Here is an 18,558-nt window from a genome sequence, read left to right as displayed (position 1 = left end):
TGCTGCAGCCACTATGGTATATCTGATAACAGTTTATAAAATTGTAATTGTCTTTTCAGAGACATATATTGTTGTGCTGCAGCCACTATGGTATATCTGATAACAGTTTATAAAATTGTAATTGTCTTTTCAGATACATATACTGTTGTGCTGCAGCCACTATGGTATATCTAATAACAGTTTATAAAATTGTAATTGTCTTTTCAGAGACATATACTGTTGTGCTGCAGACACTATGGTATATCTAATAACAGTTTATAAAATTGTAATTGTCTTTTCAGATACATATACTGTTGTGCTGCAGCCACTATGGTATATCTAATAACAGTTTATAAAATTGTAATTCTCTTTTCAGAGACATATACTGTTGTGCTGCAGCCACTATGGTATATCTAATAACAGTTTATAAAATTGTAATTGTCTTTTCAGAGACATATACTGTTGTGCTGCAGCCACTATGGTATATCTAATAACAGTTTATAAAATTGTAATTGTCTTTTCAGAGACATATACTGTTGTGCTGCAGCCACTATGGTATATCTGATAACAGTTTATAAAATTGTAATTGTCTTTTCAGAGACATATACTGTTGTGCTGCAGCCACTATGGTATATCTGATAACAGTTTATAAAATTGTAATTGTCTTTTCAGATACATATACTGTTGTGCTGCAGCCACTATGGTATATCTGATAACAGTTTATAAAATTGTAATTGTCTTTTCAGATACATATACTGTTGTGCTGCAGCCACTATGGTATATCTAATAACAGTTTATAAAATTGTAATTGTCTTTTCAGAGACATATACTGTTGTGCTGCAGACACTATGGTATATCTAATAACAGTTTATAAAATTGTAATTGTCTTTTCAGAGACATATACTGTTGTGCTGCAGCCACTATGGTATATCTGATAACAGTTTATAAAATTGTAATTGTCTTTTCAGATACATATACTGTTGTGCTGCAGCCACTATGGTATATCTGATAACAGTTTATAAAATTGTAATTGTCTTTTCAGATACATATACTGTTGTGCTGCAGCCACTATGGTATATCTGATAACAGTTTATAAAATTGTAATTGTCTTTTCAGAGACATATACTGTTGTGCTGCAGCCACTATGGTATATCAAATAACAGTTTATAAAATTGTAATTGTCTTTTCAGAGACATATACTGTTGTGCTGCAGCCACTATGGTATATCTGATAACAGTTTATAAAATTGTAATTGTCTTTTCAGAGACATATACTGTTGTGCTGCAGCCACTATGGTATATCTAATAACAGTTTATAAAATTGTAATTGTCTTTTCAGAGACATATACTGTTGTGCTGCAGCCACTATGGTATATCTGATAACAGTTTATAAAATTGTAATTGTCTTTTCAGATACATATACTGTTGTGCTGCAGCCACTATGGTATATCTGATAACAGTTTATAAAATTGTAATTGTCTTTTCAGAGACATATACTGTTGTGCTGCAGCCACTATGGTATATCTAATAACAGTTTATAAAATTGTAATTGTCTTTTCAGAGACATATACTGTTGTGCTGCAGACACTATGGTATATCTAATAACAGTTTATAAAATTGTAATTGTCTTTTCAGAGACATATATTGTTGTGCTGCAGCCACTATGGTATATCTAATAACAGTTTATAAAAATGTAATTGTCTTTTCAGAGACATATACTGTTGTGCTGCAGACACTATGGTATATCTAATAACAGTTTATAAAATTGTAATTGTCTTTTCAGAGACATATATTGTTGTGCTGCAGCCACTATGGTATATCTAATAACAGTTTATAAAAATGTAATTGTCTTTTCAGAGACATATACTGTTGTGCTGCAGCCACTATGCTATATCTAATAACAGTTTATAAAATTGTAATTGTCTTTTCAGAGACATATACTGTTGTGCTGCAGCCACTGTGGTATATCTAATAACAGTTTATAAAATTGTAATTGTCTTTTCAGAGACATATACTGTTGTGCTGCAGCCACTATGGTATATCTAATAACAGTTTATAAAATTGTAATTGTCTTTCCAGAGACATATATTGTTGTGCTGCAGCCACTGTGGTATATCTAATAACAGTTTATAAAATTGTAATTGTCTTTTCAGAGACATATACTGTTGTGCTGCAGCCACTATGGTATATCTAATAACAGTTTATAAAATTGTAATTGTCTTTCCAGATACATATACTGTTGTGCTGCAGCCACTATGGTATATCTAATAACAGTTTATAAAATTGTAATTGTCTTTTCAGAGACATATACTGTTGTGCTGCAGCCACTATGCTATATCTAATAACAGTTTATAGAATTGTAATTGTCTTTTCAGAGACATATACTGTTGTGCTGCAGCCACTATGGTATACTAATAACAGTTTATAAAATTGTAATTGTCTTTTCAGAGACATATACTGTTGTGCTGCAGCCACTATGGTATATCTAATAACAGTTTATAAAATTGCAACTGTCTTTTCAGAGACATATACTGTTGTGCTGCAGCCACTATGCTATATCTAATAACAGTTTATAGAATTGTAATTGTCTTTTCAGAGACATATACTGTTGTGTTGCAGCCACTATGGTATACTAATAACAGTTTATAAAATTGTAATTGTCTTTTCAGAGACATATACTGTTGTGTTGCAGCCACTATGGTATACTAATAACAGTTTATAAAATTGTAATTGTCTTTTCAGAGACATATACTGTTGTGCTGCAGCCACTATGGTATACTAATAACAGTTTATAACATATCTTGTATTTGTCTTTCAGATACATATACTGGGCTGCATGTATTGTCTGTTGTGATATGTCTCACGTCTGACAATGTGATTTTATTTGAGTTGTGAACATAACTGCTGCATTCCTGTGCCATTGTCAACTACAAGGTAACATAATCATAACCAGAGAAGTTTATGATATTTTCTGTGACCTCGCAAACCAGACCAGAATAAATCATTATGTTGTTATAGGGCAAATGACTATTAGAGTTTTGGAAAAAGTTAGTTAGCTCTAAAAAACTACATGGGATAAATGCACATGTACAACCATCATAATACATATATAGCCAAACATAAATACATGCTTTACCATATGGTCTATAAAAGATAGCCAACTTCATGGTAATTATGAAACTACAGTTCAAAAATCATGAAAGTTTTGACCATGGTTACGGGTGTTCTGCTAACCATAACCATGGTTGTTATGAACATGGTAATCTTTGACCATAGTTGACTATGGTCAAGTGGCATTGGAATTGATGCTGGACCATGATAGTTCATGGATGACATGTACAAACTCTGTTCACTGACCACTATACCTTTATGTCCAAATAAAGCCACTGTCTGTGGAATTAGTTCATAAATGAACTAAAGTTGTTGTGCAGTGGTAATTCCAGTTTTTTTTACATGTATGGTGCTTCATTTAGTATTTTTTCCCCTGCAGATTGCTACACAACAACAACAACAACAACAACAACAACAACAACAATATATATTTTGCAATGAAGAATTTAATCCTTGGTCTTATACTGTGCTGTTTGTTCTTCACAACAAGGTAAAACCTTGATTTACTTTTGTTATACTATCCAGGGTAATATGTAATATTACATAAATAATGTAACATAATTTGCAGTTATAAAATGACTCATCATTTCCCCTCTTACTCGAGTGGTTGCCCACCCAGCTTGCAGGGGAAGCAAGTTTGACGCTTCTGCTTGCGCCGAGCGGGATGGGTATATGTTTGGCGGGAGGCTGAATCTTTCAACTTCTACAGGCCTCATGAAGTAATGGCGATGTAGAACCGGCGAACCCATGGCCACATATTTCTGTCACACACAGATTGCGCCAGTGTATTCTGGCTTGGAGGCAGTGCATAACCAACCCTTGAACTCTCCAGGTGGTGATACACGGTTTACAAGATATCGCTGCGATCTCCACCTTCCCTGTCAGCAGCCCCCCACAGGAGGTGGAAAGTTTGCTTACAAAGAGCACTATACACAGAGTAGAGGACCCATGCTTCTACTTGCAAGTGTTTGTGGTTCCAAAGACTACAGGTGGCTGGCGTCCAGTTCAGACTAAATCAGTATGTGCTTCTCAGGAAACACCGAGCACCGCTTAACTCTCTGTGCTTCGTTTTGACTGGTTAGCCTCGCTAGGCTTGAGCGCTGCTTACCTGCACATACTGATGCACCAAGCGAGTCAATGACTCCTTTGATTTGGGTCAAGTATTCAAGTTCAGGGTGCTCCCCATACGTGTTCACTAGAGTGTTGAAACAGGTGGTGCTGCTGTACACATCAACCCATACCTTGACGACTGGTTGCTACACAACAAAAACAAGGGTTTGTTGGCCGGGCAAGTAAGGCTAACACAGGATTTACTACACCAGTTAGGCTTCCTAGTAAATTGAGAAAAATCCAATCAACACCCAACACAGCGGTTGGGTTTCTGGACATGGAGTTTGACTTGGAGGCGGACTTAGTACGACCATTGCAGGCTCGTTGCCTAGCACTTGGCAACCTAGCTGAACGTCTAGTCAACGTTCCCTCTGTGTCTCTCCAAGAGCTGATGCATATCATCAGAATGATGACCTCAGTTCACAGGGTAGTTAGCTGAGTTACTCAGATGCCTGGTACAGCTTACTTTGTTGCAGCACCGGGATTACCTATGGGAACTGGAGAGGCGAGTAACTCTCTCAAACCAAATGAGGGATGCCTTGCCCTGGTGGATGGCAATTGCTAACCTCAGGCATGGGATCCTGCTGGATCCATTCGCCACGGCTATGACTCTAATAACAGATGCCTCCCACACAGGTTGGGGAGCACACCTTTTGGACGAACAAGCCCAGAGAATATGGCCCCTGCATTGGGTTCAGGGCCACCATATCAATTTGCTCAAGCTGAAAGCATTGACAACACAGCGGTGGTCTCCTATATCAACAAGGAGGGGAAGACCAGATCCCCATCACTGTCAGTTCTGGCGAAGAAAATTCTCCTTTGGTACCTGGAATACATTCTGGAGCTAACTGTACACCACCAGGGATGCGAAACAGTCAAGCAGACACCCTCTCGCAGCGACTCTGTTTCCATAACAGGGATTGACAGATACACCAATGGGTGTGATGCCCCATAGGCTGTGGGATGGTCTTAAGACCTATTTGCCACACCCTGGGATGCCAACTCCTGACATACAGACTCCAGGAGCCTGGGCCAGGGATGCTTTGTCGATCCCATCGGCCCACATGGATGCATATGCCTTTCCCTCTTCCTGCTAATTCACCAGGTACTAGAGAAACTTCAACAGGAGCTCATCTGCATTTTGACGCTGGTGACGCCAAACTAGGCCTGGTTTCCACTACTGTTGGAAATGTTAGTCAAAACACCAGTAATGCTTCTGGACATACCACATCTGCTGTCCCAACCGAACGGCACACTGCCGTTGAGCCCAGCAGTGTACCACTTACACGCATCAAGACTCTCAGTAGACTCGCTCAGACAGAGGGTTTATCTGAGCAGGATGCCAACATCCTGGCCAATGTGAATAGGGATTCCACCAATGTAGCCTATGTCTCACAATGGCGGGTGTTCATTGATTTGTGTAGTGGAAGGGAGATTGATCCATGCCATCCCGCCAGGTAGCTAATTTTTTCATCCATTTGTCTGATGAGTTGGGCTTGTTCTATGCAGCAATCATTGGCTATAGGTCAGCCTTGTCACCCACCATCGAGAATACTTTGGGGACAAGACTAGCCGATTGTCCTATTATTAGGAGACTGTTTACTGCTTTCCATCAGAGGTTTAGACCCCGAACAAGGGGACCGCCCAATTGGGACTTGTCACTCGTATTGTTCGCTTTAAGCAGACCACCCTTGGAGCCCCTGGGATCAGCACCACTGAAATATTCCTACTAGCTCTCACTTCTGGTAGATGTCGTTCTGAGCTGGGGCCTTGTCCTTCTCAGATGGCTGTGTCACCTTTATGGACAATCAAGCTATGCTAAAGACACAAATTGGGTTTCTCACCAAGAACCGAATCCCAGGACATGATCCATAGCCGATTGTCATCTTGTCGGCTTGGAGGACACTATTTCCAGGTGGAGCACCAAGTACGAGTGCAGGACGTTTGTGCAATCTTTCATTGGCTTTTGCATCAGGTGCCCCCTCGAACATCTACAGAGGGCAGACTTCTGGAGAACGCAAACGTCTTTACTGGTGATTATCTAAGGGACACCCAAACCATTGAGGAGGGTCCTTTTAGGGTGGGTCCCGTTGTAGTGGGTCAGACTTTGGTTACTGACCCAGTCTGAATGACTGCAGAGATCTCTCGCTTTCAGCCTATGCCCTCATGCAGAACTGTTTCAGCCTCTTATTCTTTGGAATGCTAGTTACCCAAGAATCTGGTTTTGGGTCTAGCGTCTTCTGGCATGCCAACCCTGTCACCCTATCAGCAGTTGCTTTGTTATTTGTACGAAACTGGCAAGGTAAGACACCGTTTGTCACTGGTCTTAATCTAGGACTAATGCTTTGACTGATTATGTTAAAATTTTATATATTCATTATACATCATGTCATAGATATACAGATGTTTTCAAAATGACCGATCAGTGGCCATTTTGTTTTAATTAATGCTTTTTCAGAGCAATATCTCTTAATATGGTACTGGTTTGATGATCAGATACTAGATGACTGAAAGTATTTCTGTACCATTCTTTTCTATGCGATAGTCAGTTTGCGTGTTTTGTTCTGTTACACTATAGTGCCCTAGCCATTGCATCCACAGCTTATCATAGGAAGCAACAACAGTACATCTCACCCATGGTAAATGATCAGAGCTTTGCATGTCTGTCAAAATACTAATCAATAGCCTTGCTCAGTTTTATCTGAGCCATTTTGCAGGCTCCTCGTTTGTAGGTCATTGACATATTTATATGTACCTTTAATTAATTTTACGATTGGTGATCTATTTTGTCTATATCGTTTGCAAGGTAATTAGACCTCTCACTGGTCTTCCATACAACAGCTCCAAATGGTGAGAATCTCAAGCTGGTTTGCAGCGCTTCTCTGTAGGCAAACACTAAAGATGCTATGCAATTGTCCGATATAGTTACCAGAGCATCTGCTACCACTTTGGGCATGTACTTTGTGGTAGCGGGTTGCAGCCAAGCTGCACATAAACATACTGGAGATTTTAGTCTTCAGCTTGCTTTCCTGATGAGGTACAGGACAAGAAAGCTCCATTCCATTGCGACAACCTGATGTAGTGCATTTTTCACTAAGAAGGAGAAACCTCCACACTAAGCCAACTGGTTGGGAAGATTTCGCTCTGCAGATGTATGAAGCTAGAAACCTGTCAACTGGCAAGGGTTAGTGATAGTTTTGCTGATTTAACGTTCATGCAACTGATCTGTTTGCCTTGTGGTAGTTGCCAGTGATGAACCTGAGCCTGAGCCAGAAACTACAAGCTTAGGCAGTATGTCTTGCAGTTTCCAGATCCTTTGCATACTCGTACATGATGGATAAACTAACAATACCATGAACGAATCTGGACCTGTATGTGTTGCCACCATGCTCACTAATTAATGCTCTACTGGAGAAAGTAATGGTGATGTTGACTATTCACTACGTTCAAATACCCACCATAGACTCTGGTCAGTCAAAATGACTATTTTGAACTGTAGGCATTAATCAGCGATTCTGCCAATGACGGAGAGATAGAATCTAGGGCAGGAGAAGCCCCGTGACCCCAAGATTCTTTTCCCTTACGTCACGAACCACGTGACCGAGCCCATATGGCGGCACCATCAGGGCTGGATATCCACTCTGCTTCTTCTCCACATCGAGTGGAGATCAAGTCTAGGGGTGCTCTGCCTGTATTGCTTGTTTTTTTTCCTGTGTCCGGGTTTCTAGCTTGGGTTGTTGCCGCTGCTCAGCATCTGACATTGTAGCTGGTAGGATAAGTTTTCCTTGTCATTTTTACCCTCGTGTCGTTTTCCCCTTTTTGTGTAGTTTTTTTCACAACAAAGAAATTAAAACCTGGGCGACATAGCTTAATCACTTGTTGGTTTTGTTACGTCTCTTTTTCCTACTGTAATTCGCTTCCGTCATGCATGTCGTCTTCATTGTATGCTTGATCTATGTATTTAGAAATGAATAGATGTAATGACAGCACCAGGGCTCGCTGCCGTTTTTTTGGTCTTCTCGTGTTTCGAGTCAACTGTGTAGTGGTTATATTCAAAATTTACCAGCATAGAACCCGCATCCAAAATACTTTTGTCGTAGCTGCATGCAGGGTTTGAGTTTTTTGCCGTGAAGGCCTGTGTTTTTCACTGGAGTTCTGAGGCCTGAGATTTTACTTTCAGAGCCATCAAAATCGCTGAGACTGACCGCGTCGCTCGTTTCTTCACAGCTAGGTCGCGCATCCATTAAACTAATCAGTTAAAGTGAGTTGCATGTTTGGCATGAGTGGAAAGTCCTCATGCTCGGCTCCTGGTGCTTCGTGTACTGGGACGTCAAGTAGGAAGCCCGATGGTGGAGGTACCAATATTTTTTCTCGGTCTCCACCTGCTGATCGGAGGGCATCCTCACAGTCTGTTTTTTCAGGCGGTGGTTAACCCGATTTTACTGGCTGCAGCAAGGGGCAATTGCATCCATGGCAGGCCAGGTAGATCAGATGCTGTTGGAGCGAGCTGTCTCCACTGCGGCCTTTGGTGGGCAAGCAGGAAGAAACACAAAAGCATGTTTTTATTCAAATGCGTCTCTTCCGGGAACCCCAGTTCCCAGCCGTGGCTCTCCCACTAATTTGGGTGAGGCAGAGGCTCAAGCTAATTGCACCAGGCCTTCTTTGAAGCCTCGAGCACTGAATGCCAACGGTGTGCTGGCAGCCAAGCCTCCGATCTCTGGGCAGGGATTTCAGGGCAGGGCACACGTTGACCCGCCCTACTTTCAGCGAGCCGAGGTTCGTCGCGCGGTAATGGTACAACAGTAACAAATTTATCCTTGTGTTCAGTCTCCGCTGTGGGTTTTGACTCCCTTCTCACTGACCCACGGGCGTCTCCAGAGGGAATCGACCCTGTCATAAGACACACAGTCGAACATGCTCCCTCTCACATATTTAAGGTGAAAGGAGACACAGTTCCCTCACATCGGATACAGCCGGTACTCCGGGCGGTCCCTCAGAGTCTTCTATCTGTAATGACGCTTTTGGGGTGATGCGGAGTATCATCGATCCTAGTGATACGATGAAAATACCTCCACCCTTGTTCCTAAGGCGACCACCTAAGTTGCTTCAACGCTTACGGGATCACAGGCATTGGGATCCAAAGCAACCCCGTCAGCATGTCTAAACTCCCTGTCCGTTCAAGTGCAGAATGGGGCGCAGGGTGCGCAAACGGTGTTGATGGACAGACGTTAGTCAGCCATGGAGGAGGTAACGCTTTAGGCACCTTACCTTAGGTAACACTTCCCGCTGGACAAAACGCTACCCAGTTTGGTGTTGTTTCGGGATCAGACCCCATAGTGTGGGATGTGACCAAAATGCCCCTAACCGGATCCCAAGGCCCTTTCCCCAGACCCTGGTACCTCAGCCCTGAGAGCAGAGTTATTGTTGTTATTATTGTATGTGCCCAGAAATCTGGAACCTCAGAGGCAGAACGCACCAGTCCTAGACCAGGCGACACATTTACCACACATCTACGTGTAAAATCCCTTAGTGTCACCTGGCTCTCTTGGCCGGGGCCACTACTGTGCTACGAGACGCGGCCTTAGACACATGTGTTTTCGTCGACAAACAGAGTCAGTGTGTACGTCCCCCACCTCAGTGACGTAGACTGGACATCTTCCATCCTCTTGGTTCGGAAATGGTGGATACAGTCTTGGAGCTTTGGAGTGCAATGAACCAGAGGGTCCAGATCAAATCCGCTAGCCATTTGGCCCTGCCAAGGGTAAGTGGAGGGCACCCGAAGCACAGAGAATACAATGCCCTAGGGCGTTGTCCACTAGCCAGAGTCAGCCAGGAGGCAAGCGCTCATACCCTAGCATGGGAGGGGAGAGTAGCAGCATGCCCCTAGGGAGAAAAGGGTCAGGTGGTGGTTCCCCACCCTCCTCGGGTGGTCGTTCATCCCGGCAGCAGGGGAAGCATGCTTTGATGACCTCTGCAACAGGGGGGGGGGTACAGGCATGGCCACATATCCCTGTCGTACACAGATTGCACTGGTGTAGTCCGGTTTGGGAGGCAGTGGGTGACCAATCCCTGGACCTGTCCAGGTTGTGAATCCTGTTACGGGATATGGCAGAAATCTACATCTCCCTCATCAGTGTCTCCCTTATTGGGCACTGCCAGGGGACTCCCGCAAGGTGGAAGCAATCAGGCAGGAAGTAGCAGATTTGATTCCACATGGAGACGCAATTCTGGGTTCTTCTCTACATCCACTGTTTCGACTGACTAGCACCCACTAGACTTAAGCGGAGCATACGATTGCACCCAGCGAGTTGCCATCTCCTTTGAATCGCCCAGCTGGGCAAAGTATTCGAATTTTGGGTGCCCCCCATTCGGATTATGCACAGCACCCTACATGTTCACCAGAGTGATGAAACAGGTGGTGCTGCTGCTTCACCAATGTCGGTACACCTCAATTCGTACCTAGACGACTGGTTACTATGCCACCCAGACAAGGGGTTAATAGCCAAATGTGTCAGGCTAACACAGGATTTACTTCACCAGTTGGGCTCGTTAATAAATTGACACGCCCCATCTCGACCCAACATGCAGTTGGTGTCCCTGGGCATGGAGTTTGACACAGAGGTAAGCTTGGTATAGCTATTTCAAGCGTGTTGCTTAGCGCTAAGCAGCCTAGCTCCGATAACTAATGTGGATCATTCGAATGATGACCTCGGTTCAAAGGGTGGTTCCCCAGGCCGCACTACGCATCTGCCCGGTATAACGCTTGTTGTTATAATGCCAAGCTCTCCTATGGGAACTAGATAGGCAGGTTTCGATCTCGGACCAAGTGAAGGAAGCCCTGCCCTGGTGGTTGTCACTGGCCAACCTCGGACAGGGGGGCCCCCTTGGACCCGCTCGCCGCAGGTATGACTCTGGTAACAGATGCTTTCCCCCAGGGTTGGGGAGCGCATCTATTGGACGAACAAGCCCAAGGATATGGCACCCACATTAGTTTGGGGACTACCATATCAACCGTCTCGAACTGAAAGTAGTGTACTTAGCACTACCATGCTTTCTACCTGTACTTCTAGACCACAGAATCCTGCTCCGCACAGACAATGCAGCAATGGTCTCCTTCAAGAAGGAGGGGAGGGACACATTCCCCATCATTGTCAGTCCTAGTGGAGCAAATCCTCCTTTGGTGCCTGGAATACAATGTGGAGCTGACCGTACACCACCTTCCAGGGGTGAGGAACAGTCTGGTGATGCTCTTTCAGGGCGGCTCCGTCTCCAGAACATGGAGTGGCTGATACCCCAGTGGGTAGCCTCCAGGCTGTTTTGGCTGTGGGACGGTCCAAGGTTAGACCAGTTTGCCGCGCTCCCAACATACGTAACACTCCTGCTGACTCCAGGAGCCTGGGCCAGGGTCGATTTGCTAACCCCATAGTTGTGTACGCTTTTCCTCCCTTCCCGCTAGTTCACCGGGCACCGAAAAAAAACTTTGACAGGTGCACACCTGCATATTATCATTGGTCGCACCCAATTGGCTAAGCAAGGCCTAGTTTCCACTTCTGTCAGAAATGCTAGTCGAAACACCAACAGTGCTTCCAGACTTACTGGACCTGCCGTTCCAACCAGATGGCGTACTACCAATGAGCCCAGCAGGTATCACTTACATGAATAGAGGCTCTCAGCAGACCCACACATACAAAAGCCTTATCTGAGCGGGCTGCCAACGTCCTGGCCAGGGAGAACTGGGATTGCACCAATGCAGCCTACATTTCTAGGCTACGAGCATACACTGATTGGTGTAGCGGAAGGGAGATTGATCCATACCATCCCTCTATTGGCCTGGTAGCAGGCTCTTTCGTCCACCTGTTTGACGAAGTGGGTTTGTCCTATGCAGTGATCGTTGGCTACAGGTCGGCCTTGTCTCCCACCATTGAAAACGTAGGAGTAGCACGGAGTTGCCACCAAACCGTACTAAGGATTCAGGACGAGGTGACAGGCACATGTCTTTGTGTTATGGCCCAGGCAGACAGGATAGGCCGGCCTCCCCAACTTCCATAACCAGGTGGTTTACTGCGACTGTATTAGAGGTCTATAATACTTTAACTGCCTCAACACAGAGCTTGCAGAGACACCAAGTACGAGCGCATGAGGACTGTGCGATTGCTAACTTACTAGTGCTAGCGTCAGGTGCCCCCTTGAGCACACATGGAGGGCAGGCTTCTGGAGAATGCAGAACGTCTTTATCAACTACCACCTAAGAGACACAGAATCCATTGAGAAGGGTCTCTCTAGGTTGGGTCCTGTCGTAGCGGGTCAGTCTTGGTTTGCTGACCCAGCCCGAACGACCACAAGGGTCCCTGCGCATATGCAATAAGTCAGTCTCTCTATTTTTACGGACAGATTTCTCTACCATCAGCACTCCCCTGGAAGCTTCCAGGCCTATGCCCTCATGTAGAACTGTTTCGGTCTTTACTTCGAAAGCTTAATACCCCCAGAATTGAGTTAGGGTTTAGCTTTCTCGGGCACACCAACAAACCCCGTCACCGTAGCAGCATTTTGGCTTCATCCCGGACTGGGAAAAGACTTTTCATCATTTTTCTATTTGCTTGTAAAACCCGCCATCTATCAGTGTCTGACTCTGCCTACAGTTCAAAATAGTCATTTTGACTGAGTCTATGGTGGGTAATTGAACATAGTGAATTTAGGCAGAGGGTTCTCCGAACGCACCTATTCACATAGTTCATACCCACCATAGACTCCGGGTCCCTCCCAACCACCCCACTCTTTCCGTAGCGTTGGTCTAAGTCCTCGATGCGGAGAGAAAGAACCCAGAGTGGATATTCAGCCCTGATGGCGCCACCATATGGGCTCGGTCACGTGGTTCGTGATGTAAGGGAAAAGAATCTTGGGGTCACAGGGCTTCCCCTGATCTAGATTCTATCTCTCCGTCATTGGCAGAATAATTGATTAATGCCTGCAGTTCAAAATAGTCATTTTGACTGTCCGAAGTCTATGGTGGGTATGAACTATGTGAATAGGTGGGTTCGGAGAACCCTCTGCCTAAGTCCTAATGATGACAGTCATACACAATTGTTTAACGAAACAGTGGTTGTCATTTATCTTGCCGTTTGTAGCCAAAATGCCTGTACGGCTGCTGGATGACTCACATTTCTGATGCAAGACCATAGTGTACTTCCACGCGTCTGGCATTGTTCAAATTACACGCTTGTATGCAGTAGAAACCTTGACAACCATCAAGGTGATTGAGAGCAGACTTAGAGCTTTGCAGACACGTGTCTATGGTGTATTCTTAAAGTACTCTGGTCACAGCATATTTCAAACACAGAAATTAGCAGTTATATTGATGCAGAGGCGCTGGCAATGGTTGGGCATGTAATGCGAACAGACATCTTTGCACTCCATTCAGATGGGCACTACAAGTCTTCTTAGATCAAATGTTGTTATTAATAGATACAGGACTAGCTTATGACTTATGACAAATTTGGGATAAACTGCTGGGATTGACTTAGGATCAGATCCACACATACTGTTATTGTTATTGTTCAAGTTTTAAAATGCATTACACAAGCCTTCTTTCAAACCACTATGATCAGTGTCACTTGAACATTTGACTTCTTTCTCATCTTTGCCTCTCGTTAATGAGGAGCAAAATAACAACCATGTGGAAAGACAAGGCTCTATGATAACGAAGCTTGATGTCATAGTGAAAAATAAAAAAAGTGAGCAAAACTCCTATTTTTAACCCCCTTCCTCACACAAGTTGTTGGAAGGGAGACTAGGAGAAACTACTGCCTTGCCTGGTCATTGTTATTATTTTAACTATATAGATTTGTTTCTGTTGTCAAGTCCTCATCTCTAACGATGATTAGATGATGGGTGAAAGATACTGTTACCCAAGCATACAAGTTAAAGACAGACATTCTAGTAGTCTCCTAGGAATGAGATTTTAAGTACTTTCGTTTACTTGGCATTAAAGTCCCCAGTTGGGGTAAGTGTATATATACATACATATTTTTGCACTATAGGAGTATTCTTAGTTCAGTGTTAGAAGCCTGTTTAACTCGTTTTTTTAATTATTAATTTTGAACATATTAGCCTTGCTTTTTCATTCAGAGAAGTCAGCTGGGTAGAAACAAAGATTATACAACAGTGAGTCAATGTTTCCCTTCGCTTTTATTAACATATTGAGAAGGATAGACACAGACACAACTGAATTGAGTAAATTAACAAATTCACCACACCTGCCCCGCTTCACTTCTTCTTCACTAAGCATCAGTGTATGGGACATTTTGATCGTAAGGAAGGGGCTATTCAATAACATCACTTGGGGTGCAAATGATTTTGTTGCAAGTGAGTGTGGTTTCACTTTGTAAATATCAAATTATAATCTACAGTGCAGTCCAAGCGTTGCTTAACATTTATTTTATTTTAAGCTGCAACCACTTTATTAGCTTCACTGTCATTGAAGATGGCTGTAGCTCATGGGTTAACTAGATCTGTCATTGTCTGTTTGTCATACGTAGTATGTGGTCCGTCAACTTTTTTCAGATGACTTATCCCAAATCATAAGGTAGAACATTTTGCTATTTATAGCACAGCTACCTTGGGTGGTCCCCTGTCAAATTTGTTCATTCATTTGTTGTTCATGACATCACATCCAAGTCTCTATTTTTAAGGACTACTTGTCAGATTGCATTGAAATTTGGCATGAATGTTCTTGAAATAAACTACACTCTGACTTATTAATTTCATGCAAAATATTTTTTTCCGAAACTGCCTGCCAGATTGCTTTGAGATTCATAATGTAGACATGCGAACTGGTCCTCTTTCAATTTGTTCATTTGGTAAAGATATCTCTATTTTGGTGAAAAATATGAATTTTTTTGTGAATATATTTGTTCACTAATATTTTCCCACTTTCCCATACATTATATATGGGCTATGTATAATTCATGGACTGTATGTTGAGATCTGGACTACCAGGGTCAATGTTTTTTTTTTTTTTACAAAATGTTGAATTACAGGTCAAGGCCATTTCAATGTTTATATGTTTTGCTGCTCGATCTTTATTCTATTTTTAGTTTTAAAATTCTTGCCCTGACTGGTGATATGACATCATAACATGATACGAAAATTCGAAACATCAATCCACCTTATGTTTCGAATTCACAGTTAACAAGCCATGCATGACACAGTCCTCGGTAGTTATAACATTTAAGATATATAGTTTTGTTTATAGTAATATAGCTGGAATATAACCATGTCAGGAATATGATATTTTAACATTAAAATGATTGACATTTGTATCTGATCGTCAAACAAGTACTTGTCAATATTGAGAGATATTGCTCTGGAACAGCATTCAAAATCAGCCATTTTGAATACATGTATATGTATATATATAACATGATGTATAACGAATATATAAAATTTGAATATAATCAGTCGAAGCATTTACGAGATATGGCTCTAGAAGCCCATTCATTAAAACAAAATGGCCGCCAGACAGCCGTTTTGAATCCGATCTGAAAAATAAAATGACGTGCATCAGGAACCTGTAATGTCTAATATATGTACCAAGTTTGAACAAAATCCATCCATAAATACAAGAAATGCTTAATATTTGAGGATTTTTTTAGCACAAAAATAGCCACCATTTGGCCACTTTGTAAACGATCGTCAAACCAATATATCTGTATATCTATAACATGATGTATAATGAATATTTAAAATTTGAAATAATTAGTGAAAGCAAGTCAGACATATGGCCTGAGAACCATATTCATTAAAACAAAATGGCCGCCGGTCGGCCATTTTGAATCTAATCTGAAAAACAAATTATTTGCATCAAGGTCCCATAATGTCTAATGTATATACCAAGTTTGAACAAAATGCATCTGTAAACAACCGAGAAATGCTTGATTTTTATGATTTTTCAGCACAAAAATGGCCGCCATTCGACCATCTTGAATCAGGTCGTGAAACAAATTGACGTGCATATGTATAATAACATGTATGATATATGTGTGAAGTTTGATTGTGATTGGTCCAGGCATTTCTAAGATACATGTTCGGACGCACGCACAGACGCACTCACGCACGCACGCACGGACACACGGAGGTCAAAACATAAGTCTCCATTTTTCGGACTGCATCCGAACGGGGACTAAAAAGCTTTTTCAATGGAAAGGTTGCTTGTTTAGTATGTTGCTGAATTATAAAATTTATTTTTAGCTTTATATGTTGTCATCTTCAAATGACTATTTTGATTCAAATTGATACTTCAACATACACTACTTTAAAAAGCTTTTTTGTTTTGTTTTTCAATCTCAGTTGTTTGACCAACCACTACTGTACAGAAGATCAGAATGATCCATCAAATATACCAGGAATTCTCTTTGTATACAGTTCATGGGAAATTGAACGTTGCGGTCTGGATGGGTTTCACGTCACTCTCGCAAAATATCTAGCTAAAAACACATCCTGTAGGTACCGAGTTTACAGCACTGTACTTGAAGTAAACGATGAACAGCGCAGCGATGCGGAAAATGGAAATATATATTTAATTGAGCCAAGAAAGAAAAGGTTAAAATCTTCCCCAAGTATTGACTGGTTTGTTCTGCATGAGTCTTTGTTTCCTAGTTTAAAGTATCTTTATATAACTCATGTGGTCGGATATTCACTCAAAACTGCTATTGCTGCTGCAACCATTCAAGAAGAAGTTTTCAGTGATGCAAAATTACTTTTGATTAACCATGTTTTGCCATATCCAGTGGATGGGATTGATTCTGACACCCTTGAAGATGAAATAGATGAATTGGTGTACAAGGCTGCTGCATTTATATCCATTGGACCCACCCTGTATAATGAATATCAAAACATATTCAGGCTTCCCGAACTGCGTGATAAGCCACATGTGAAATTACTGCCACTACCTTCAAACATTTTCCTGGAAACCAAAGTGCCTGAACTATTGTATGACGAAAAACAGCCTTATTATATCTCTACACATGGACATTTTTTTCATCCAAGAACTAGAAATGTAGCTGCCAAGTCGATAGGTGAAGTTGCAGACTTGTTTGAAAAAACCAAGAAACCAAATCCAATATTGATGATCCTGTGTGTCTCTGATGAACTGGACATCAGTACATTGAAAGCAATAAATGAGACTGTTGAATCATCTAATTATTTAATTAGGCTGCATCCATCATGTTTGACGAATAATTACTTGAAATATTTAAAACAAAGTCATCTTTGTATTATCCCCGAAATTAACAGTGAATACAGCTTTGCTGGTATAGAAGCAGTAGCAGTAGGAGTTCCTGTACTGGTTGCTGAACAATCACAAATTGCAGCTTTTATTGAAGAGGTGTTCGTAATAAGCAATACACTTATTGACTGGCAGTCCATGATTGTGAAAAATCCTTTGGAAAGTTGGGAAGTAGAAATTAGAAACACCTTACTCTATTTAAACCTATCTTGGGATAAATCAGCCGAGTTGCGGGAAATATTCATAACAAGTGACATTATATCAGAAAGTTACAAAGAAGTGGTTGCATTGCTAGATGACATACTAATACAAGATACAACTATCAACGAGTGTCCAGAGTGTTCATGCAAATCATGTTTGAAATTAACTGTCCGCTGTGTCCTTAATACAACCAATTCAGAATCAAGTACTTTGACCAGAATCAATCCAGATAATGTACAACATAGTCATTGGTTGTGGAAATGCACAGACATTATCACTCAATTAACAATTAACAACAGGGATTACCAAGAGGAATTAGAATGTGCTGTCCAAAACAAGTGTTCCGCTATTATCCTAGGATACAAGGAAGGGAGTCTTATAATTTACATTACATTCCCAAATCTATTTAGTCTCTATACCTTCCAAGGCATTGTAACTTCCGGAACATTGGCAAAAGAATTTGAAAAATTTTTAATTTCTGAAAAAATGAGATATGAATCAGTTCTACTGAACATCCCCTATATGTTGAATATATCATATGACGAAGAGGAGTTCAAGTCACTTGTCAAGTACTTCATCAATCGTAAGTTGTAAAAAATATCTTACCTCCGCTGTTCATATATTAGTTTTGACTTGAAAACTAACAGTAGCATTTTTCATTTCGTAATGATATTATTAATCTCTCTTTAGATGAAGTCCGAAAACGGGACGTGTGTCTGTGTGTCAGCGCGCTAAAATACATGCACAGAAATAGTAAATAATGAATTACGCATGTTATAATATTCCTGCTGTCTCGAAAATATAGTTGTTCTTATCAGTTCTGGAATCCTTTTTGTTGGTGATGTATGCTAAGAAATTTATTGTAACCGTGGAGAA

The 18,558-nt window shown here is 41.8% G+C and overlaps 1 protein-coding gene across 1 annotated transcript in view; it reads left to right on the top strand.

Moving 5' to 3' along the window:
• The first annotated feature begins 3,472 nt into the window (after positions 1 to 3,472).
• The window catches only part of LOC100377888 (uncharacterized), a 43,296-nt gene continuing 28,210 nt past the window's right edge, over positions 3,473 to 18,558 (top strand). The window contains exons 1-2 of the mRNA XM_085494210.1: positions 3,473 to 3,579; positions 16,545 to 18,265. Of these exons, the coding sequence (XP_085350336.1) occupies positions 3,527 to 3,579; positions 16,545 to 18,265 (1,774 nt within the window). The 5' untranslated portion in view covers positions 3,473 to 3,526. The remainder of the gene's footprint in view (positions 3,580 to 16,544; positions 18,266 to 18,558) is intronic.

This window comes from Saccoglossus kowalevskii, chromosome 20 (genome assembly GCF_978046115.1).
Source record: "Saccoglossus kowalevskii chromosome 20, keSacKowa6.1, whole genome shotgun sequence".
In the NCBI taxonomy this organism is placed as follows: Eukaryota; Metazoa; Hemichordata; class Enteropneusta; family Harrimaniidae; genus Saccoglossus; species Saccoglossus kowalevskii.
Note: the sequence above shows the minus strand (reverse complement) of the source record. Positions and strands in the feature narration are given on the sequence as shown.